This window comes from Lonchura striata, chromosome 5 (genome assembly GCF_046129695.1).
Source record: "Lonchura striata isolate bLonStr1 chromosome 5, bLonStr1.mat, whole genome shotgun sequence".
In the NCBI taxonomy this organism is placed as follows: Eukaryota; Metazoa; Chordata; class Aves; order Passeriformes; family Estrildidae; genus Lonchura; species Lonchura striata.
Window position 1 is genome coordinate 44,676,154 of NC_134607.1, and position 22,404 is coordinate 44,698,557.

Genomic DNA, 22,404 nt, shown 5'->3' on the forward strand with positions numbered 1-22,404 from the left:
ACTTGTCTTTGAAAGGGATAGGTCTCTAACACGGTCCTGTGAAGACACGTCCATGAATTGCACTGATTACCTGCATCGAAATAGGAAGACCAGAGACAACCCCACAAAACCTGAAAATGTTCCCCATCTGCACCTTGGTCCCACCCTGGAGCACAGCATTTGCTGCATTTCTGATTTGTTGATTTGATTTGAGAAATCAGGTCTCTGGGGCTTGCTGTAGAAATCACTCATCCCTCAAAACAGGCAGAGTTGCTGCTACCAAAAGCTTCAGTGGACCTATTTACAACTGTACATTTCACCATGTGAAAATCCTTCTGCAACTGGAGGTTTTACACAGGACTTCTTTCCCTCTTCCCCTTTGTAAAATGAGATTAACTCTGTCTTTTATGACCCATGGCATTAAGAGCAAGCTGTAAAAGGTGATAGACTGTGAAAGCCCAGGAGATATCATATAATGTTGTCATAAACTTCAGCAGAGAATGAAATAATGTTACTGTGAAGTAAATAAAAAAAAATTCAGGGGAAGAGAATTAGCAAGATTTATAGATTTAATTCATTTTATGATGAAAGATTTTCCCTGCTGCCTTAGTTGCATTAAGCTATTTGAGGCCTTTTATTTAATTAAAACTCTCCCAGAAAGAATGGAAGTTTCTGCTATTGTTTACCTTTCTTCTTGTTGTTAATGGCCGAAGAAAGACACTTTGATGTCAAAGCAGGCGAGATATTAGACTGTGGCATGTGTGTGTCAGGCAGTGGCCTGTGGCAAAAGATGACAAATCATTTTAGCATTCAGTGACTTGGCATGAAGAAACATACTGCCTGATCCTATTACAGAGACCGCCCTGTGCAAGGAAAATTCTTAACAACAGGGATATTTTAAGGTCACGGGGAAAATAATTACTTAGAACTAAAATATTTTTCTTTGCTGAGCATAATAGTTTGCCGGTCTTACTGAGCAGTAAATAATAGCACCTCTACGTGTCAGTGGGTATCAGGTGGTTTTCCTGGCAGCTCTTCAGTATTCCTGCAGATTGGAGTGCCTGAGATTGCTCTACTGGCTCTGAGCTGTTTTGGAGAAAACATGAGATTTAGAGCTCCTATGTTTTCAGAGGCAGAAATAAATACAGGTTTCCCATCTGTGTAGCTCCATTGGGATTGACACTCCTTGTCGGATATTTCCAAAGATAGGCAATGTTTTTACATCTCTTTCTCTGTTTCTCTCTAGGGAAATGTAGTTTCATCTACAAAAATAGTTTTCAGAAGTTCCTTTCTATATGCAGTTCTACTAATGATCACTGATAATGGTGTATTTTGCATTAATTTTCTCTTGATGTACTTTGAACACATAAAAGAGACAAAAGCATTTTAGCACTGTGTAACTAGACAGGTATCATCTAGATAGTATCATCCATGGATGTTTAACAAGACAGCTGAGTGCAACAGAGAGAAATCTATAAAATAAAGTTATTTAATATATTTATGCTTTTGACTTCTCTTTCCTCTTGATTTTTGAGCCCATTTATACTGGAAGATTTCTGGAAGAGACATTAATATGTATCATGTGCTAGTGAAGCTTTAAGCAAGCACTTCAGTATCTGTAACGACATTGCATAATGCCAATATCCAAAGAAATGCCATAAAAAATAGGCTAAAATGTGGTCTGAACAACATGAAAGAATTTTCTTATTAAAAGGAAGTGAGTAATTTAAGTGTTGGGAAAAGAGCAGTATTAAAGAACCCGCTGTCAGATTTTCTCAAATGAGAATATATTGAGTTTTGCTATACTTTTTTACTTACTGTCACTTGCTGCTGGAATTCAGTCTTAAATAAATAAGTAAATTAATGTAAAATGTCCTCTGCCCATAGAATGACTCTGTAGAGACTTGCTCTGGTATCTTACAGTCTCTTTCATGAGAGAAATTGCAATAATTAAAAGTTAATCTAGTGGGAGAGATACCACTGTACTTAGCATCACTCAATGTGGGTTATGGAAATATACTTTAAAGGAGGCTCTTTTATCTCCTGAAGTCACATGGTAGAATACTTGAGAGGATTACAAATGAATTTGTCTGCAGGATAAAGCCTGCTGTCCTGATAGATTAGTTCTCTGAGTACTGTAAAACTGCAATCAAAAATACTGTGCTTTGCAACTTCCTTGTAATTAAATAAATATCATTTGTTATGCAGCAGTGCTGAGTTTGCTATTAGAAATATTATTACTGTGACTCTTATCAGCCTCAACAATCCTTTTATTGGCAAAAGGCACAGACACACAATGTCACCATGGGACTTATCAGACAGAAGATGAGATCAACAATGCATCCAGGAATAACGTGTCCAGGAGCTGGATTCAAAAGCCAGTGCCTGGATTGACTGGGAGAGCTTTCTCACAACTTATGTCTCCAAAGTGCTCCATATCATGTTCATCTGAAACAATCTGGATAGGTTCTTTAATACATGCTAGCACAGTTTAAGGCAATCACAGAAGGAGAGGTTTTTATTGTTCTGGACATTGAAGAGTACTGATAGTTGATAGTCTGTGCTTCATAATATATACTTATATTTCTTACATTTCTCAGGGAGTTAAATTAGAGAAAGACAAATATTTTCTCCCATTTAAATGTTTATTTTGCCCCATAAATATTCACCTAATATATTCATATTAGAGTTAATAATGCATTGTTGTTTGCACAACAGGCATTTTTGTGCTCTTAGTCAAGATTTTTGATGTATCACTGGAATCCGCATAAACTCATGCTCTTTATAGCTTAATGGCCTAGGTTTTCAGTGAGGGATGTTACATCTCAGAATAGCAAATGATGACCCATGTGCCCTGCATGGAAATATAATAATAACAACAACAACAATAATAAGAATAGTATGTAAAAATGGACAATACACATAACACTACAACTGAGCCATTCTGTTTCTCCCATTTTACAACGGTTGCTTTGCATATTTGGAGAAATTCTTCATAGGATTATATTTTGGTTTGTGTTTATGAAAATCCACCTACAAGAATGATAATCCAGATCAGTGTACTGTTTAAGATAATAACACCATGCAGTGATGAGTGATACAAAACTGTGTAGCAATTCACCCTATAAAACACTGCTAGAGGTGTGATTAAACTGTGTGGAAACTGATTGGAGAAAGTACACCCTTCATTTCCTCTATTCGAGTTAAAGGGGACCTTAACCCAAAATTTAGAGTCATGGTACCGGCAAACGCAAATGGGACTTGTAAGGATGGAGGTTTTCTTGAGCTGTCTCTTGGGCAGAGATTTGTTGGAGTATATCTGCCTGTATGAGAGACAAAGATAAGACAGACGAGATTCCAAGAACAAGAAAGCAACTAAGAACAGAAAAGCATTTTCAGGGAAATGTGTCTAGAAAAGGTGAATTATTTTGTGTTGCTTATTGTCTGGAAAGAATTTGGAATTGTTGTTGCTGTATTTGTGAGAATAGGATGATTGGTATTTATGATAAAAAAGGATTACATTGAGATGGCTAACCATCATTAATTTCTTTTTGTAAAGGGAACAACTCACATGAGTTTTATCTTATTTAACTAGTTTTATTTCAAAGAACCCTAATAATACATTCTGGTGTTTAAAGCAGCAGAAAAGGATATGAAAAGGATAAAACTGAGGACTTTACTCCATCAGCCAGGTGGTCCTGCCAGTCCTGTATTAAAGTGAACTCTGACTTTCATCTCCCACATAGTTGAATGCTACACATTTCCCTCAGAACTTAATTTGGTCACTTTTTAGATATTGCTTAAGAGGGGAAAAACCAGAAAGAGTGTAAAAAGACCAAGTAACATGCAGGAAAAAGAATAGCATGTTCAGTGAACCAAGAGAGACAAACAACTAACCTTTTTCTGTGGACAAGTCTGATTATTTCCACCTGATTTTCAACAAATCCTCTCATTCTCTGCTCTCTGCAACTTTTCACTTAGAAAAAATGCCTGAACGGCACCTAAAGCCTCATTGTTCCCCCAGACATGGGGTTCAATCAGTTTGCCAAGAGCAGATGAAACAAACCCTCTGCTGCTGTGCTGCTGCTGAGCCAGTGCCTGGACCAGAACATGCACAGGCATTGAATGGTGCTAGCTGGGGAATTTATCCTTCACTCTCCTCTGGGTAAATCCATGCTTTGACTATTTTAATGAGGTGGCAGAAAAAGTTTCCTACCATGGTGAGTGTGAGAGAACATTTCCAATCAAGGTAACAGAGATGTATATGATACTAGGGACTAGATTCCTGGGAGGCCTAGCACTTTTAAGGTCACTTTGGGAAGTGTAACAGTAATCCCTTTCTTTTGTGCAACTGAAACTGCTCTGGTTTCAATACTACTTAAGCATTTTTTAACATCTACTGAATAAAGAATTCAGATTACTTTTCAGAAATGCTTCTCTGCTGCACTGAACTTGCAGAGTCCTGGCATCATGAGTGTGCTGAGGTCGAGAAGACAGAAGACAAAGAGAAGAAAAGGCAACTCTAAACTGGGACACATTCCTATGCCCAGTGGAGTGATGCCTGTACCAACTAGTTAACTCTCAACAAAAGGTGAATATAATGGTACTTCTATCACACAGGGAAATCACTGGTACCTGTAGAAACTTCTCCATAAGATCAGCTTCACCTCATAGAGCAGAGCTCAGCCAAAAGTGGCAGGCTTGACTGAAATCTGATTTTAAATCTCTGTGTTATTGAGACAAAGAAAAAACAGCCCATTAAAGCCATTATTCCGTTTTCATAGCAACTTCTGTCTGAAAGATTTAAGACCATTGAAATATTATTTAAACATTATAATGTGAGTATGTGTTATGGGGAAGGAGGAAGAAGTTTAATGAATTTCATTTAGAGATTAAAAAATTAAGGCACAGGGAAGGTACCAAGCAGGCTTGTCAATAAAACACAGGATTCCTGAATTCTCCCCTGGTACCTTTCACTGGTTTTATTTTCAGTACTGGTGGAACTATTTTTGGTCTCATCAAGTAAAAGAATTCTTCAGTTTTAACAACAGGTTTGTTGGGGCTACAGAGTTTGTTTGGGTTTTTGGAAAAGTAACTTTCATGTGAAAATGTATTTTGTATTTTTATTTTCTGATTTCTGAGTTGAGGTTTGGTGTCTCTGCTGTCTTCCAACTAGGGATGAACATGTTGTACTATTTTTAATCACTCTGGATCTGTCCCTGGCTTGCTTCTAAAGATAAACAAAGCCACATGTCAGTCCTTACATAAGTTGGTAAGCCCATTTCAGATGTTATGTTTCTTCTATTTAGTATTGCTACATTTATAGGCACCTTCAAAAAAATGTAGCGGCATTATTATTTCATATTCAACAGCAGAATCTGTCTAGTTGGGCAGCTTGTTTGCAGAATCAGTCTTATGGTCAAAGTGGATAATTGTAATCTAATGTGCTTGAAGGGGAAATTTCTTTTTAATCCTTGTTATTTTAACAGATATGAAGAATGTATATTTTTATTAATTTGTACATTCCTTGGTTAGCCTGTGTTCTGTGTACTCCCTTAACAGTGTTGTTTTGGTTTTTTTTTTTCATCAGTAAAGAATGTGCCATTGTTTTGATACTGTGTCAGTGAGTTCTGCCAGTTGTGTATAGATATATGCTGTGTATAAAATAATTTACCAAGTTTATATTTTTTAATATTCAAACCTTGACTTTCAGTTAATGAGTACATGGCTTTAATGAGTATTTCCTTTTTAGACATCATTTTAAGCTCTTGTTTCTGACATTAATTTAGTGCACAGACAACAGAGTTGGTAACATTGGTAACAGAGGTGAAGACTATAAAGCAGTTTGAGGTTTTGATGCTGCAACATATTTGTTGCATGATTTGAACACATCATTTGAAGACAAATAGGAAAGAATCAATATATGTGATACAGATAGAGTTTGCTAAGGTTTTTGAAATTCCCTCCTGTGACACCTCATAAGAAAGGGAGGGGCATGCTGTTCAGCATAAACTACTGTAAAAACAATACAAGATGGGTGTGAAAACCCCGCTCAAACCATGTTTTTAGAAAGTAAATTTTTTAAGAGGAACATCTCAGCTCAGAGGATCATTCTGGATCTGATAACATGCAGTATTTTAATTAAGGACTTGGCTGATGGAATAGACAGCACACATCAAATCTGCTAGATGTGAAGGGTCAAACATTTTTCAGAACAAGGTTAGAATTCAGAAACAATCCATGGACATAGAAGAAAATTCACAAGTAAGGTCATACACAAGCTGAAGAAGGACTGGCTAGCAGCGTTCTGCTGCCAAAAGAGAATAAGCAAAGGATTGTTTGTGGGATGCATAAGCAAATGTGTGATATCTTAAAGCCTGTGCTGGTCAGACATCAGCTAGACTGCTGTTCTTGGAATTGTGCACTGTACTGACAAAGACCCACAGGAAGAAACGCAGCAAGTACAAGAAAAAACAATTTGAGGTCTAAAAAACATCACCTTAGAGGAAATATTAAAATAATTATTTATTCTTTGATAAAATTGAGGGTGTAGATGATGCTATCAAATGCCCTGAAGATTGCTACTTCCTGTATTCACTGAGATAAGCTCATTACCTCTTCTACACTGCAGCACAGGAGATGAGGTTAGACTTTGGAAGATATTTGTAACTCCAAGGTTAGTTCAGCACTGGAATGCACTGCTTAGGGAGGCTGTTCTGTCTTTCACCATTGGAAGTTTTGAGAAAGAGCTTCAGGAGCAGTTAATATCACTCCTGCTTATTTTCTGTTATTCTGGGCCTTGTTTTAGTGTATAGATTTAAAAGATAACACAGACCTCACCAGTTTTAACATTCTATTAGTTGGACAGGCAGGGCAGCACAGAGATAAGTTTTAGGGCTCCAATAAGCTGGAAGCTCATTTATACCAAAATACCAATTGGATTTGCTTTCCAAATGCTTAGCTTAACACTGAAGAAATATGCCTGAGTGGGGATTTATAGTTCCCAGTGCTGCTAGCACTGGTTTACCTGAGCTAGTAGAAAAGTGGGGGGGAAAATTGCTAAAGACAGTCTCTGTACCTTTCTTTGTATATAGTGAATCATTCTTCGGGGTTTTTTTTCACTGTACTATGAGGATTCAATGCATGTGTGACTACTATCAATAGATTTATTCTTTGGCTCTCCTGAGTTTATTGTTTTGTAACATCTTGACAAGAAGAGAGGTAATAAGTACAGTTCATTCAATATTAAAAAAAAAAAGTAAGATAAGTAAGGCAGAAGAAAGGCAAACAGAAAGTGAGAAAATGAGTAGAAAGTGAGATTTCAAATTTTATTTGCTTTATTTATCCATGACATTGCTGGGATATCATCCCCTACTAAACAACTTAAGATTTTTCTACAAAGAGAACAACCATCTCTTTCTTTTATTCCTCCCAACCTATAGGGGGGAAAATTACATTAGCTGGCATTTGTGCTTTGTATAGAGATGAGAAATTCAGATCAGAGCAAAACTACACACTTGTATTTTCTAAAGTCCTGCAGCAATCCTTGCCTTCAACAAAGAGCTCTGCCATGGACTGGGACTACCTTCTGCAAAACAGTTTTGTCTCTTCTGTTTTCTCCTAGAAACCTGAAATAGGTTTCTTAGGTCAAGTGGACTGTAACTATTAGGAAAGGAAACAAGCACATTTGAAGATACAGACTCAGAGAGATTTTTCACATGTGACAGAAAACATTGACAGACAGAGCTGCAGTTCAAGGGAACTCTGTGCAGTGCAGGAAGTGTTTGCAGTGATTTTTATCACACCTTCCATCAGTATGACTTGGAGAAAAGCTACACAAGTCAAGACTCAGTTTTCACTATATAGATTGCTTCAGCCAAGTCTGTGCCAAGATACCTATTCAGTGTTCAGCTGGAGAATGGGACTGCGCTGGGGCATTTAACCACACTATGGAGCTCAAAACAAACAGACAAACCATACTCTGTCTTGTGTGAGTCTGTCTTGGATGATTCTTCCTTGGATGAGCCTCAGACCTACATTACAGGTGTAGGTCTGCACACAGGTCATGCATGTCTCCAGTACTGCCTCCTGAATGGATCCTGGACTTGATTTGACATCTCACTTGAGTGATGGTCACTGGTGTATGGCAAATCTTGTTGCTATTGCCCCCTTGCTCTGCTCTTGGCTGTGCCTTCATTGGTGACCATGGCTCTCAGTCCATAATGCCTGGAGGAGTAGCTCTGCCCTGACACTGATGTGCAGCTCAGGGAGGAGCAAAGGGGTGGATAAAAATACTCTTATATCTTTTTCTTTTCCCCCAGCCCCATGCAAAAGACTCCTCTTATTTAAGACTCTGGATTTAATTCTATTTATTTATTTATTTTAGCTTTTAATCTAACCATGTAAATTATGTTTTCTGTGATTTGTTGCTGCCTGACTCTTCAGATTATTACACACAGCAAAATACAGGAGTACTTTGACAAAATAAATCAGTTGGTGCTTAATTTTAGCAGTCAAATGTCTTTGGGACTGTATTGTTTTTATTTCTTGAAATGCAAGATGTCTAATCTGGTTAAAACAGCAGATTGTCATGCCAAGCACAGTCATTGTACAGGATTAAGAACTATAGGATTACAGATCCTAATTATAGACTCTTGTTGGTTAACTATGTCTTAATAGGTTGTTTTTAACTTCTGATTCCACTTGTCATTTATTTTGCAATCATGTTTTTAATAAATTTCTGATGCATCTTCTAATTTGTCAAACCTGTATTCTTATAGCACTGTCTGGATTCTATTTCATGTCAATATTAGCAAATTAAATAATTTGAAGTTCAAGGTCCTTCTACATCTCTGCTCTTTTAGTTTTTTTACAACAAACTTCAAATTATACTGCTGTTTGAACATTCCCTTCTTGCACTTTGGTTTCTTGGTATTCAGATTACTTCCAGAAAAGTTATAGATGAAGATTTTCTGTAGCCATTTTTCTGCCTGAGCCCCATTGTAGTCAATGTAGATCTACATATGGGAAAGTAATTTAGAAGATATTAGTATTTAAAGGTACTGTATTTACTTTATGAGGAATGGCATTGATATAGTTGCCTTTTGACGTCATCTTTGTCATATTCTTTTGCTCTCAATGACCTTTTTGCTTGGTAGATGCCATGGGGAATGTGCCACAGAGACTATTATTTGTCTGTGGCTATGTCCTGCAGGACTGGCCAAACAGGATTCTTTCACATTCAGTGGAAAGCTGTCAAGATAATTAAAGTTTCAATTATTGACTGGAATTCAGCCTAGATTCCTTAACTGATGAATGGGACAAGGTCTTGGTTATCTTAGTTTTTGCTCAAGTTCTTCACCATGCAGCACATAATTCTGTTCAGCTGCACTAACAGCAAGGAAAGTACATGGTCCAGCTAATACTGCTGTCATTTGAAGCATATTTTTTGGCACTGTAATCAGACCAGTGGTGAAATGGAGTCTTATTTATAGCAGCTTTATAACATTTTGCCTATCACCTTTAAGACATAGGACATGCAGAACAGTACAGACCAGGACTTCAAGTGCACTAAGTACCATGCTTGTGTCAGGGTGGCAATGGGGACAACTTAGGGCAAGCCTAGATGAGACACGATAGTAATTGCTCTTAATCAAACTACTGGAGCTGGAAAAACACCTATCCATAGCAAGTGAGGCCTTTTATAGCTCTGTATGTGGCCTCATTTCAGAAATTTTGTGTGCACAGTTCAACCTTTAATTATGAAATTATAAATACATTAGGGAGGCTTGGAAGCTGATTTGGAGCAGTGCATGCCCCATGAATGAAAATTGGTGGATAACCACTTGGCATATTTTTAATTTTCTCCTTTTTAATTGCACAATCTTGCGCCTTTGTTACTGCATACAACTAAACACAGAACTATTAACTTCCTCGTGTTTTTCACGGCACAGAGCGCTCAGAGTTCGGCAGCGCTGCCGGGATTTAACTCTGGCCCAGGGGACGCGCAGACCCGCGGGCGCGGCCGCTCCTCCTCCCGCCCCCGCCCCGCTCCCCTCACGGAGTCACCCCGCCCCGCCGCTAGGGGGCGGCAGCGGGGCCGCGCGCACCTGCCCCCTGCCCCCGCCCCGCTGCGGGCGCTGCGCTGCGCCGCGCATGCGCGGCCCGGCCCCGCAGGTCGGCTGAGGGGACGCGGCGGCGGCGGCGGCCGCTCCTCTCTCGAGGCTCGGCAGGTACGTGCGGCGGGGCTGCGCGGCCCCGGCCCCGCCATGGCAGCGTGGGGTGGCTCCCCGCTAGTGCTGCTGCACCTGCCCCCCGGCGCGTCTCCGGCTGCCTGCGCCCAGGCGGGCGGAGCAGGCGCCGCCGGGGAGCGCTGCCCCTAGCCGGGGCGCCGTGAGCGGGCGCGGGCTGGCTGTGGGACTTGCCTGGAAGAACGCGGGGACAGGGGACGGCCCGGGCCACGCCGCTGTGCCCGTCTGCGGCGGGAGGGGGGCCCCGGGTCCGTCGGGGCTTGCGTGGGCACAGAAGGGGCAGTCGGCGGCAGAGATGCGCTCGTCCGCGAGTCCAGCCGCGGCCGAAGGCAGAACTGCGCAGCAGTGGGGATCGGCCCGGGAAGTACCTGCCCCGGGGTGGCAGCGGCGGCGGACGGAGAGCCGCGGCGGCGGACGGAGAGCCGCGGCGGCGGACGGAGAGCCGCGGCGGCGGACGGAGAGCCGCGGCGGCGGACGGAGAGCCGCGGCGGCGGACGGAGAGCCGCGGCGGCGGACGGAGAGCCGCGGCGTCCCCGGGCCGGCGGGTCGGAGCGGCTCCCCAGGTAGTGCCTGTGCGGGGCCAGAGGGGAGGGGCGGCTCGGCGGCGGCGGCCGAGACGAGGAGAGGAGGGATGCGAGAAGCTGAGCAAGTGCCGCACGCTTCGCCTCCGCTCACGGAGCTCTCGGCCGGCGGGGCGGCAGGTGCGGATCGGGAGAGCGCCGAAAGCGGCGGGGGGAGGCCGGGCAGGGCCCCTGGTGGAGCTCGCAGATTTCGCCTCCCTCGAGGGGTCCCAGAGCAGCGTGGGTAGGGACAGCAGTGGCGTTCTGCGCTGTGGGACTGCGCTGGCCTCTAGCTTTTGTGGTTGCTTTGTGGTCTGTCGAACAATATTGAGGGCCATACTTAGTCGCCAATAAGTTGAAGTAGTTAAGTAGCATATTTGACTTAGCTTTATTTTCTAATGTAGTTATGTTGGACAGTAAGGCTCAGAAAGTAAATTTTGGTACAAGTTGATACAAGCGATGAGCTATGCAGAAATTTGTGGTGCCCGACTGCTAATGCTTTATTAATTCCCCGAGGGTCGCAGGGCTTTAGAAGTAGGAGAACATAGTGACTAAAGCCTTAATGATACCCTCAGTGTTTGTCTTGCTGACAAAAAGCTACAGTGTTTTTATAAGTTTGAAAATGTTGTCTATTTTGTTTGCAGATTGTATACTAAGTTTTATGTTGCTTGCTTTATTTGCTGCATTCCTTTTTAAGTATGTTCGTAGGAAGTCTCGAAACAGTTATCTAAATAGATAAAATAATTAATCATGTATAGACTTGCTGTAACTGAAACTATCAGCTTCTCTTTTGAAGCAGATGTAAGGTTATTCACACTAGATGTATGTATTGGCAGCTACCATCTGTTCAAATATTTGTATTTCTCACTGTAGGGAAAAGCCTGAAATCTTGTTTTTTTAATATTTTTATTGATGTTTCTATTATAGAATCTTAATGAGTTTTTGGAAGGGTTAAAGTTTGGCCTTCTGTATTTGTCTCTTGGCAGTCATTCATCCGTTGTGCTTGGTTAATGTTACCTAGTGAGCAAAGAAGGATAAATAATTTACTGTTCTCATTATGCTTTTAATAAATAACAAATGGGAGTGCACCTCACAGCTGCGACTGGAATATCCATCTTGTTATGCTATATTTAAAAGGGGAATTTTTTTTCCGTAGGACAACAGAACAGTCACAAGAAGCATTTTGATTATAGACTGCAGCTTTCTTCATAGCTTTTATTGATTTGGTTTAAAAATTCATGTAAAATACCAAATGAGATGGTCACTCACTGTTCCACTTAGGTTTATGGATTTTTTCAGAAAAGAGATGTGTACTTTGGATTTTTATTTTTAAGACCCTTTTTAATAAGGCACGTAAAATATTGTCTTAATGTAACTTGTCAAGACTTGTATTAGAGACTTCATTAGCACTAATACGGTAACCATTTTTTAATAAATTAAGAAAATACTTTTTTAAATGCATTTGCAGTTACAGTGTCAGGAAATTAATGGTAATTTTACTGAAGTTTAAGTTTACTTACTGAATATTTTCAGTGTTAAGTGAAAGCAAGAGGGTCTTTAGGTCCAAGTCTTGGCAAGAACGACACTACAGTCATTGTGATCAGGTTTAAACCTGAGATGGGCTAGTAAAATTGTTTCCAAGATAAGGCAGAACAATGCTTTGCTTTAAAAGGACCAGGAACTGCAAAGAGAATCGTATTTTCATTTTAATTAACTTGGTTTGAGAGTCTTTGTGAACAGAACAGCATTCTTTGAATGTTTGTTTACAATGAAAGTTTGTGGTATTCTTTGCCTTTGCAAAGCACTGACTTTTCACTGTAGTAAGAGGTGTACTATCTACCAAACCCTAAACCATTTTTATATATAAGTTTCACAAACACTTCATAAATATAGGTCATTGAATCTTGTGTGCTGCTTGTTTCTGTAAGAGACACTTGCTGTCTGTACCTATATTTTTCTAGTTGAAGATATATCTAAAATAAAGTTTAAAAAGATTTTTTTGTCATCACTTCATCAAAACAAAAATCCTTGTAACTTCATAAAATCCAAAGTAGACTATGTTTCTTTTAAAACAGTGCAGAATAGTGTTTTCAATGCGTAAAGTGAGAGTAAAAACAGATTCACATCATAGTATTATATGACAACAGTAGAGGGAATGCCGTAGAAAAATATTCTCACGTTAAACCAAGAGTGTTTCTGCTAGCTGTTAAATTCTGTAAACTTGCCGAACTTATACCTTACTGTTTTACCTAATTTATCATTTGTTGGTAAATATATGGTGTGAGGTCACTTGAAAATAAAAGTAGAATATGTTAAGACTGGAGTAGTCCAGTGCTTTCTTTCCTCTCATATCTTACTGGTTTAAAAAAAAAAAAAAAAAAAAAAGTTTGTTTAAAAGTTTGTTTTGGGTTCCTGGAGCAGAAATTTCTATCACAATTGACAATTGCAAGATTTTGCCAGGACTGGGAATTATTTTTTGCAAACCTTAAAGGAATTCCTGTGCCAAATCTTTGAATTGTGTTCATGCAATCAACTGGCTTTGATAATGGTATTTAAATTTGCTTGAAATCTCTGGCTAAGATTAAATATAAAACAGTTTAGGAAGAAAATCTACCACACTTTGTCCTTTGAATATCTTATACTGGAGAGATGTAATTTAATTCGTTTTGAACTTGAAATTATTGCCCATATGTGCCTTACAACAATTTAAATTTTAAACCACCTATTTGCATCTGATAGGTTTGAAGTAGCAGTACTTAACTGAACTGCTTCTTTAAAAGGTATTCATTAGTCCACTATTCTTAATTCCCTACTGAGTTCTGTAGAGTTTAAAACATATTACATTCCAGCCTCTAGAATGCCACATATTTCAATTTTTTTTTTTCCTTAGCCGATTGAGAAGATTGCAGGCCCAGTGGTGGGCTAACGGCAGTCGTTTTGAGGAAAAATCTGCTTTCCAGACCCCTCCCAAACCGGCTGAAGCAGATGTTGGAGTCTGATAAATGAAGTCTTTGGGACTCAGTTACATATTAAAGGCCTGCAGTGTGGAGGTTAAACCACAGTGGCTAATGGGCACATTCTTTTGATAAGTACTAACTAGAATTTGCTCTTGGTGAAAATGTTTAGAGGTGTTAACTTTCTTCCTTAAGGGTTTTTTTTTCCTTCCTACTCGAGCAGGTAGCCATTTTGTTATGATTGTTCTCTTTTAATATTAAAGCTAAAAATGAGATTACTGATATGTGAAATGTTTGGTGTTGGCTTTGCTTTTAAATGGACTATAGCAGTCAGGAGGTTGTTCAGAATTGTTATCTTTGAAGTGTCTGGTATTCAAAAGCAATCTGTGAAAGACAAACTCCAGAGTTTGTAGGTGGTTTTCAACATTATTTTTTCAAAAGGAAACAAACCTTAATCAATTGCTGCCTTTCGGGGAGCTTTTTAGTATTTAGTTATTGAATGCTTTGATTCAGACAAGTAGTTAAACCCCTCTTAGAGTTATAACAGAAAAATTAGGTTAAGCATTTTGATTTGACTGCTGTTAAAAATGTTTGTGGTTCTCAATTTCTGTTAGAAGTTTTAGGAAGTGTTAAATCAACTGTTGCTAAACTGGTTTCTTTGTAGTACATTTTAGTTTACTATTAGACAAAATAATAGATTTGAGCATAGTTTCCTCATGAAGTTGTGATTAGTCATCAATGCAAGTGTGGCAGCAAAGAGGTAATAAAAATTGGCATTTTGTAAGCTCCCTCCAAATTTGCATTATTTCCAGATAACAGCATAAGGAAATGAATTATTTTGTTGTTTCATCCTGATTTATTACAGTACTTTACATTTTTTATGTGATACTAATTGCATAGCATCAACTATGAAAAAAATAATCATGGTTAGTAGGCACTAATGTGATTCCAAGCCTTCACCTTATATAAATGTGGTAGAAGAAATACTAAGAAAATTAATTATTTTATTTAACATCTGTGCTGCCCTGAAATGTCAGAATATCAGCTTTTGTTCACATTTGCAGAACTACTACTAAAGAGTGCTGTGTCAACAGTGTGTGGGTTTTTTGCACACAGTCAGCTTGACTCCTAGTGAAGCTCTCAGCTTACCATTTGCTTCATGTTCCTTCACAGCAAGGCTGTTCACTGCTGCCTTAGTCAATAATAGGAATCCTTCCTGCAAGCCTTAAGGAAGCCTCTAATCTTTAATGGCACTGAAATTTAATGTGCATTTTTAATCCTTCTCCTTTTGGTTACCACTGCTTTGAAGAGTTCTTTCCCAAGGGAGAGCTTTTACTTTTACAACCACCTGGCTTTTTGGGTATATGTTTGGTTTCATTAATGTGTAATGTGACTACATAACAGTGTTGGTGAGCCTTGTAACGGAGATACTTCATATGGGCTCTTTTGTCTTGTCTGGGTGGTGTACCCAGCTTCTGCCTGCTCACTGCCTAGTGAGGAGTAATCTTAGGAAAGAAAAAGGTTGAGAATAAAAAGTGTTTTACACAGATGGTTTGCTTATGGGTGCCCATTTGACAGGCTATGGGAAAAATATAGCTGAGGGACTTTATTTTCAGCTCTTCCAGGAATAACTTGTATAACTTTACAAACTTTTTTACTTCTTGTATCAAAAAAAAATACCTTGTTTTTGGATAGTTGAGAAATTATGCATAGATTTATTTACTGTTTAGGCTGAGGTCAATATTTAATGTATAAGCAGAGTGATAGTCTTGTAAATATCTTTATCTTTTTGGTTTGGGCTTTTTTTTTTTTTTTTTTTTTTCTGTGTGAGCCATCATGGCCTTCTGGGCTTCAGAATGTAGAGTCTGTTATCACAGATATATGGAATTGTGCATCTTTTAACCTGTTGCTTATTCTGTTTACTTAAAGTATTTGCTCCAAACAGACAGCCCTAAGATTTCTACAGAAATAGTAAAATAAATGAAAAAAACGACAGATAAGCTTTTCTTAAACCTTTTTTTTTTAATTCTTGGAAAAGGCTAAGTAGTATTTAAAAAAAACCAAACAGTTTTTTGAAAAAAGCCTTGCATAGCAAAGCTCAGGCAGTGGTACTGGTGTTGCAAAATTCCATGATATCTCTACTGAATATCAAGGTAGACTGTGAGTTTTAAGAGTGACTAGCAATGACTAGCATCTTTCAAAGTTTAAATAGAAATTAGTCAACAGCAGGGAGTGTGTGGCAGAAGTGTGTTCCTGTTCTGGTCTCAGGTGGGTCTCAATTTCTGCTTCTGTTGTGTGGATTTGAGTGCACTTTCCTAGGTGCTGTAGAAAAGGCAAGGCATCCAGGCAGCCCTTCTGCATCCATGTTCGGAGCCTGTGTCTTTTGTTAGTTGTGAAGACTGGAATCCAAAGAATTGGGAATTTTAAGTGGCAAGTTAGTACTGTTGTCAGTATAGTGGTGCTGGATATGGCTGGCTTGGTGGTCAAAAAGGAGGAGAGTGGTGGGAACAAAGAAAGGGAAACTGTGTAGATGTGGCCCTGACTTGGAGATCTGTGACATGGATATTTTTCCACTGGTGTGATGAACTATATAGATGGCAGTATTTTAGCTTATTAAATATAAAACAGTTGTGTAATAATTACATTGTAGAGCTGAAAACATTCTTGAAATTAAATTTTAAAGAAAGTCCTGTAGCTGGATCAGTTCCTTAATTTTAATTTGTCTACTTCACAGGCTTTATCATCATGTAGAGCATGTAATTATATGACTTCTAATAGTTAAGAACTATAGGGAAAACAAACAGCAATATTTGCCAAAGTTACTTAAACTCAACAATAAGCTTTTCATGTCTGTTATAGGAAAGCTTCAAAGCCCAAAGCTGTGGCAGTGTTTTTCTGCATTAATTATATTTGTGCAATTGCTCTTCATAGTTCAAAATAAAACAAAATTGTGCATAAAATTTTCTGCAGAAAAGGAACCCAAAACAAAAACATTCCTTCTTGTTCATGTAAGGTCCTTTTCATCCCTTAAGTTTCTTAGAGGGAGGTGAATTTTTTTTTCCCTTTCCTTTTTTTTTTTCAGCAATTAACATATTCTTGCTGTCTGAATGGTTGAATTTCTCCCATATGTACCTGTTGATGTGTCAAAGCTCCTGTTTTACACTGGTGTGTACACACCACAAACCTTGAGATGCAGAACAGTTTTGAATAGTGTTCTTTGAGTTTAAGGTGACCAGAAAGTCTTAATTTAACTAAAACATTACTGCATATGGAATTTTGGGATTCTGTTCTTGATGTCTTCCTGTGTGTTTTGTGAAGTAGCTAATGAAGTGGATGTATGTATGTGTAAGTTGACAGCATCCTCTCTTCATGGTTATGACCATCATCTTTCTAGATTTTCTCCCTGCCTTGTGTTTTCAAGTGTAGGATCCAAGCAACTTTCTCCCTAAAATACAATGTATTATTTTGTTTAGATTTTTTTTTCAGATTAGGTATCTTTTTGAGCACTTTCTCTCTTCTGTATTTATATAACATGGAAAAGGTGGGGTTTTTATTGCAGTGAATAATCAGTGCTAAGTAATTCTTTCACAAATTTCTTCATACTCCTTCCAAAATACAGTTCTGAATTATGCAAAGATTTTTGTCATCTCTGAGAAATTGCTGGAAAGTAGGACTTGTAAAAATCATGTGTTGTACATGTTTTCTGTTGATTTTATGAAAAGCATATGTAATTAAAAAATAAATTGAAAAATCGTCAGTGAAATTGCCAATTCATAGTACTTTTAGCCTGTAATATATTTTTGGTATACTTGTTCACAATTGTCATGTTCACTAATCATGTGATGTATTAAATACACACCATCATACTTCATGAGAAATCTTATTGGCAAAGTCTGTCATTTCAGTTAACTGTTAAAAGATCAGATGAGTAATTGAGCCAAACCCACTGTGGACTGTAATTTATTTAAAGGTTCACTGATTTCTGTCCTTGATTATTTGCTTCATTGAGATGAAAAATGAAAGTTTTAGGTTTAGAATTTTTTTTTCTTCACTATTCCCAGCTCTACTTCTCTTTCACGAATGAAATATATTTGTTTTTATATGAAACAGCTCTAGATTATATTAAGAATGACATTGTTTTATGATATAGAGTATGTTCTTGATTTAATCATCCCATTTAGATGCAGAGTCTGCTGTTAGATCTTCTGGACTCAGAGTACAATGGGTGGGAAAAACAATTTTTTTGGTGGTTAAGTTTGTACTTTTGCTGGAGTAGGCAGTCTCTATTCTATCACAAAGTATTCTGAACATATTTGAGTGGTTTTTAAATTCAAATAGCTGTCAGGTATATTTAAGTATTTCCTGTTTACTTTCTGATAATGTGACTATTTCCTTTAGGGATTCATATAATGAGGCTTTTATTATGGCCAGTGACCCCTTGGAAGGCTTTCATGAAGTGAACCTCGCTTCGCCTACTACACCAGATCTTCTTGGAGTAAACGAGCCAGGGACTCAGGAACAAACTACCTCACCCAGTGTAATCTACCGACCACATCCTTCTGTTGTGTCCACACCAATCCAACCAAATGCATTAAATGTTTCTGACCTTCCTACACAACCTGTTTATTCATCTCCCAGACAACTGAATTGTGGAGAAATATCAGGTGTCAGGTAAATGCCAAGTGTCTTTTTATTGATGTTTGTTGCATATAAACTATTTGCTTCATTAAAGATACAATTTTAATATTATTTACAATGTTGCAATGTTAAATTGTGTCCATAACTATATATTCAACATCATTACTGCCATTTCTAAAATAATTACTCTTAATGTATTATATAAATGAAATTTATATTGCTTTCTTTCCAGCATCAATGTTACCGACGCAGTACTTTGTTCTACCTCTGGACCCCAGAGTGGGTCGTTCAATCACAGTAATGCCAGGAAGGAGAGCAATAACGTAGAGAGAGAGCTTTTGCAGGTTACTACAGTAGCAGATGTTGCTGAAGGAAATGAAGATATTTTTGGGTTGAGTACAGACAGTTTATCTCACTTATGGAGCCCATCTGTACTGGAAGTAAGAGAAAAGGGCTATGAGCGATTGAAAGAAGAACTTGCAAAAGCTCAGAGGGTAAGGTTCGTTGTCTTGTTTCCTCCCTCTTTTTCTCTTCAAAGTGTTTTTAATATTGCAGAATGATAGATAGGCCAGAAGGTGCACTTGAAGTCTGCTAATTTCTTATAGATTTATTATGATGTAATTATTTGATGTAAAATTTTCCAAGTGCAGTGCTGATGTCTTAGAATTATTCTTTGATAATGTTTTTTTTCTGGTGCTGTTGCTGCTACTTAACCGTGGAAGCTTTTGCTGCAATATCTGGTTATATACACTGTCTTTTTGAAATGTAGGCTTTCCTTCATTCTGACATTTGAGAATAGGAGTAATTTTCTGTCATTCTGTTGTCACTGAATAAGTATTTATGGACACTGATTATATACCTTTTGAGTTTTCTTTCCTCTAGAGTTTAAAAGTGTAGCATGTGTAGAATTTATAAATGCTTTAGAAACAGAAGTGTTTCATAGGGGAATGCTGCCTCTGATGTTCTTTAGAGTACTGTTACACTACACTTCAAATTGAATATGGATACCTTTGAAGACACTGTGTCTCAATTCATTAATATTTGTAAAGCGCTTTGTCTTGTTTGGATGGATGGTGCTATATAAATGCAAAGCCATTATTTGTCATTTTAACATTTCTTTGTGCTTAAGTTTTTGAGTAGATTTTGTGCTATTTGTATCTGTGCCCTTTCCTCTCTAGTGATTCCATTCTTGTTTAGGTTTAAGCTCATCTTGTGTTTGAACTTGCTACCCTCTGTTTGTTACCTTATCTTGTTGGATGCAGTCATCATTACTGTCATAGTGAACCTTACCTATGGATTCAGACATTACTTTTTCTGTTGTATTGCTGAGTAGTGGCTTTCTTTGCTAATGTGTGTTTGCTTAGCTTTTGACCACTGAAAGAAAACATTAACCTGAGCTAAACTTGAGGACCTTGCATGTGAATATATAATCCTAGCAGTTAAACTTGGAACCCCAGAAAATAAGAACAAATTAACATCCAAAGTTTAGAAAAGCTCTTCTTTACAGTATATGAAATTACAGCTCATGTACTTGAAAACCACAACTTGGATGTGCTTGGAATGATACAAAAATCTTATTCCAATGTATACCACTTTGACTCTTAAAGATGGAAATGTTTCCTATTTCACTCTAAAATTTGTTAAGACTGTTCTTAAAGAAGTGGCATGAAGGCTGCTAGGACATACTTAACTGCATGTTATGTGTTTTCAAGCTCTTTGTGTGGTCTTAACAGAAGCAATTCAGCACTCACTTGAGACTGTTAATGTCAGAGTTCTTGCTAATTCTCAACTCTTCATGTGATTCTTACCAGTGTTATACTGGAGAGGTTACTTGCTTTGCTTGTCTTTCTAAACTTGCACTGTTTCAGAATTGCTTAGTCACGGCAGGGATCTGTACAAACAGTACAACCATAAACCCTATTCCTTCCATTATACTCACTTTCTTTCTCTTCCTGCATGAGGACTACTTTTTCCTATTCCTAACTCATCTCTGGTATCTTTCCTCCAAAACTCATGGTTGTTCACATAGTGCTCTATTCTCTCTGTGATATTCATGTCATGCAGTCTTGAAACTTCTGTTTCCAAGCACACTCGCTTCTGTTGATGAGGACTCAGTTCAAATCCTCTAGAGATGTAATGAATAGGTGGTTGTCTTTTGTGTAATGGCTTTAAATTCTCTGTAATTCTCTGCTGTTTACTAGTGAGAAAAATGAGAATTACAATTTGCACTTGAAGCTTTACAGGCTACAGAGAGTGAACAAAGTAAATGCAAATTTGCTATTTTGCATTTTTCATTTGTTCCAAATTTCCTGCTCAAACTGTGTGCTATCATAGTATACATTAAAGATTGTTTTGAAATTGTTGCAGTTGTGATCAGAAAGGGAACTAGAAAGGAAAATGAAACTTTAGTTTAGGGATTCACTGATTTTTTTTTCTACTTTACTTAGAGTACAACTTTTTTCTTAAGGTGCTGTGAGTTTTTTTTTTATTAGATAATGTATGTATGCCATCTAGTTGTTAGACATTTCAATATGGTTCCTGAATACATTATTCAGTAATCGAATAAGTATTTTTTTTCCTGCTTGAGTGTAAAAAAAAAAGAAAGTATTTCAAAAGTTTGTATCTTGATGAGAGAAAAATACACTTTCTACTTCAATCTATATCAGTTGCAGCATAAGATCATGTCATAAGATTGGGAGGAAGGTTGGGTCAGAGGCTAGCAGCAGTGCTGAATTCTGTACTAATGGGCCATTTAAAATTTTACATTTGCCTTAAAATGCTCCCTTAATTAAAATGACAGTTATTTTTCAATCTTTGAGACAATTCAGATAATTTTTTTGCTTATTTTTTCACTGAACTCATAATTTCCAGGTATACTATAAAGGTGGAGATGAGTAATGTTTGCTTTAGATCATCTGAACCCTTCCTGTTTCACTAATCTTCTAAAGCAGCATCAGGGAAATTGAGAAGGTGTTAAAAGACTTTGTGACTGTAGTGCCTAGGACCCCATGTCCTCACGTCTCTATGCATTTGTATTTTCTCTGCCATGTTTGCACCGAGCTCTGTCACTGTGGTCTGTTGGTCACAGGTCAGCCACATGTAGATAGCTTCCCAGAGAATAGTGATGGTATTATAATACATGGTATTTCTTGATATACAAATTTAGTGGAGTCCTTGGGAGGAAATACTTTTTGCTTTTCATCTGAATTAACCAGCATACTGCATGTGTTTTGGATAGCTTATCTGTAGTTTCTGATCTTTAGCATTTTGTAGTCATGTTTTTCTTGAATTTTTGTGTGATTCGACCCAAACCTATTTCCTGGTCAAACAAACTGAAATTTTAGCCCTCTTTGATGAGGAAGGAGCAGTCTGCCAGTGATGATGGTAACAAGTTTGGTTTCCATGATTCCCATGATCTTTTAGAGTAAGATCTGTACAATTAGTAGCAGGTAAAACCATGTTTGACTTTTAGTGATAAAATGTGAATAAATTAAATTTTCCTAGTAGAGTAAAATTGACTGGTTTTCCCATGATACAGTAATTCTTGTGACAGAGGTGATAGTATAGAATGCACTATCAATTTCAACATAGCTTGAGAGCCGGATTCTCAGATTTAGAATTTTCTTTTAAAGGCTTTAATTTCTGTTTACATTTTTCATCTCAGAAACAGAGTGTTACAATTTGATCTCATGACTTCAGATCTGCATAATGTTTTAAAACTCTGCATGGATTAATCATTAAACAAGTTCACAATAACTACGCAGGAATTCCAGTGGTACTGTACAGTACTATTCAGCATTTAAAATTTTCTATTTTCTATTTTCTTATATTTTGTATAAGTTAACCATAAAAATGAGGATGCATTAGAAGTGTACTGAAATGTATGCTTTCAATCTTTAATAAAATAAAATTGCAGTTGAATTGTAAGGTCACAGGCTTGGAATGGTTGAAGATGTATTGATTCTCTGAGGCTGCCTTTGATGAAAGTTCCTTCACTTTTTATGCCATTGCAGTGCATTGTAA

At 37.9% G+C, this 22,404-nt stretch overlaps 1 protein-coding gene across 4 annotated transcripts in view; it reads left to right on the top strand.

Annotated features, from left to right (window-relative positions):
* The first annotated feature begins 9,982 nt into the window (after nucleotides 1-9,982).
* RAB3IP (RAB3A interacting protein) overlaps nucleotides 9,983-22,404 on the top strand; it is a 32,629-nt gene continuing 20,207 nt past the window's right edge. Inside the window, exons 1-4 of one of the 4 annotated variants that reach the window (XM_021544257.2) lie at nucleotides 9,983-9,986; nucleotides 10,171-10,211; nucleotides 18,142-18,414; nucleotides 18,614-18,875. In XM_021544257.2, the coding sequence (XP_021399932.2) occupies nucleotides 18,167-18,414; nucleotides 18,614-18,875 (510 nt within the window). In that variant the 5' untranslated portion in view covers nucleotides 9,983-9,986; nucleotides 10,171-10,211; nucleotides 18,142-18,166. Of the gene's footprint in view, nucleotides 9,987-10,104; nucleotides 10,212-18,141; nucleotides 18,415-18,613; nucleotides 18,881-22,404 lie in introns of those variants that run through there. The other 3 variants (XM_021544258.2, XM_021544259.2, XM_021544260.2) reach the window with 3 other exon arrangements.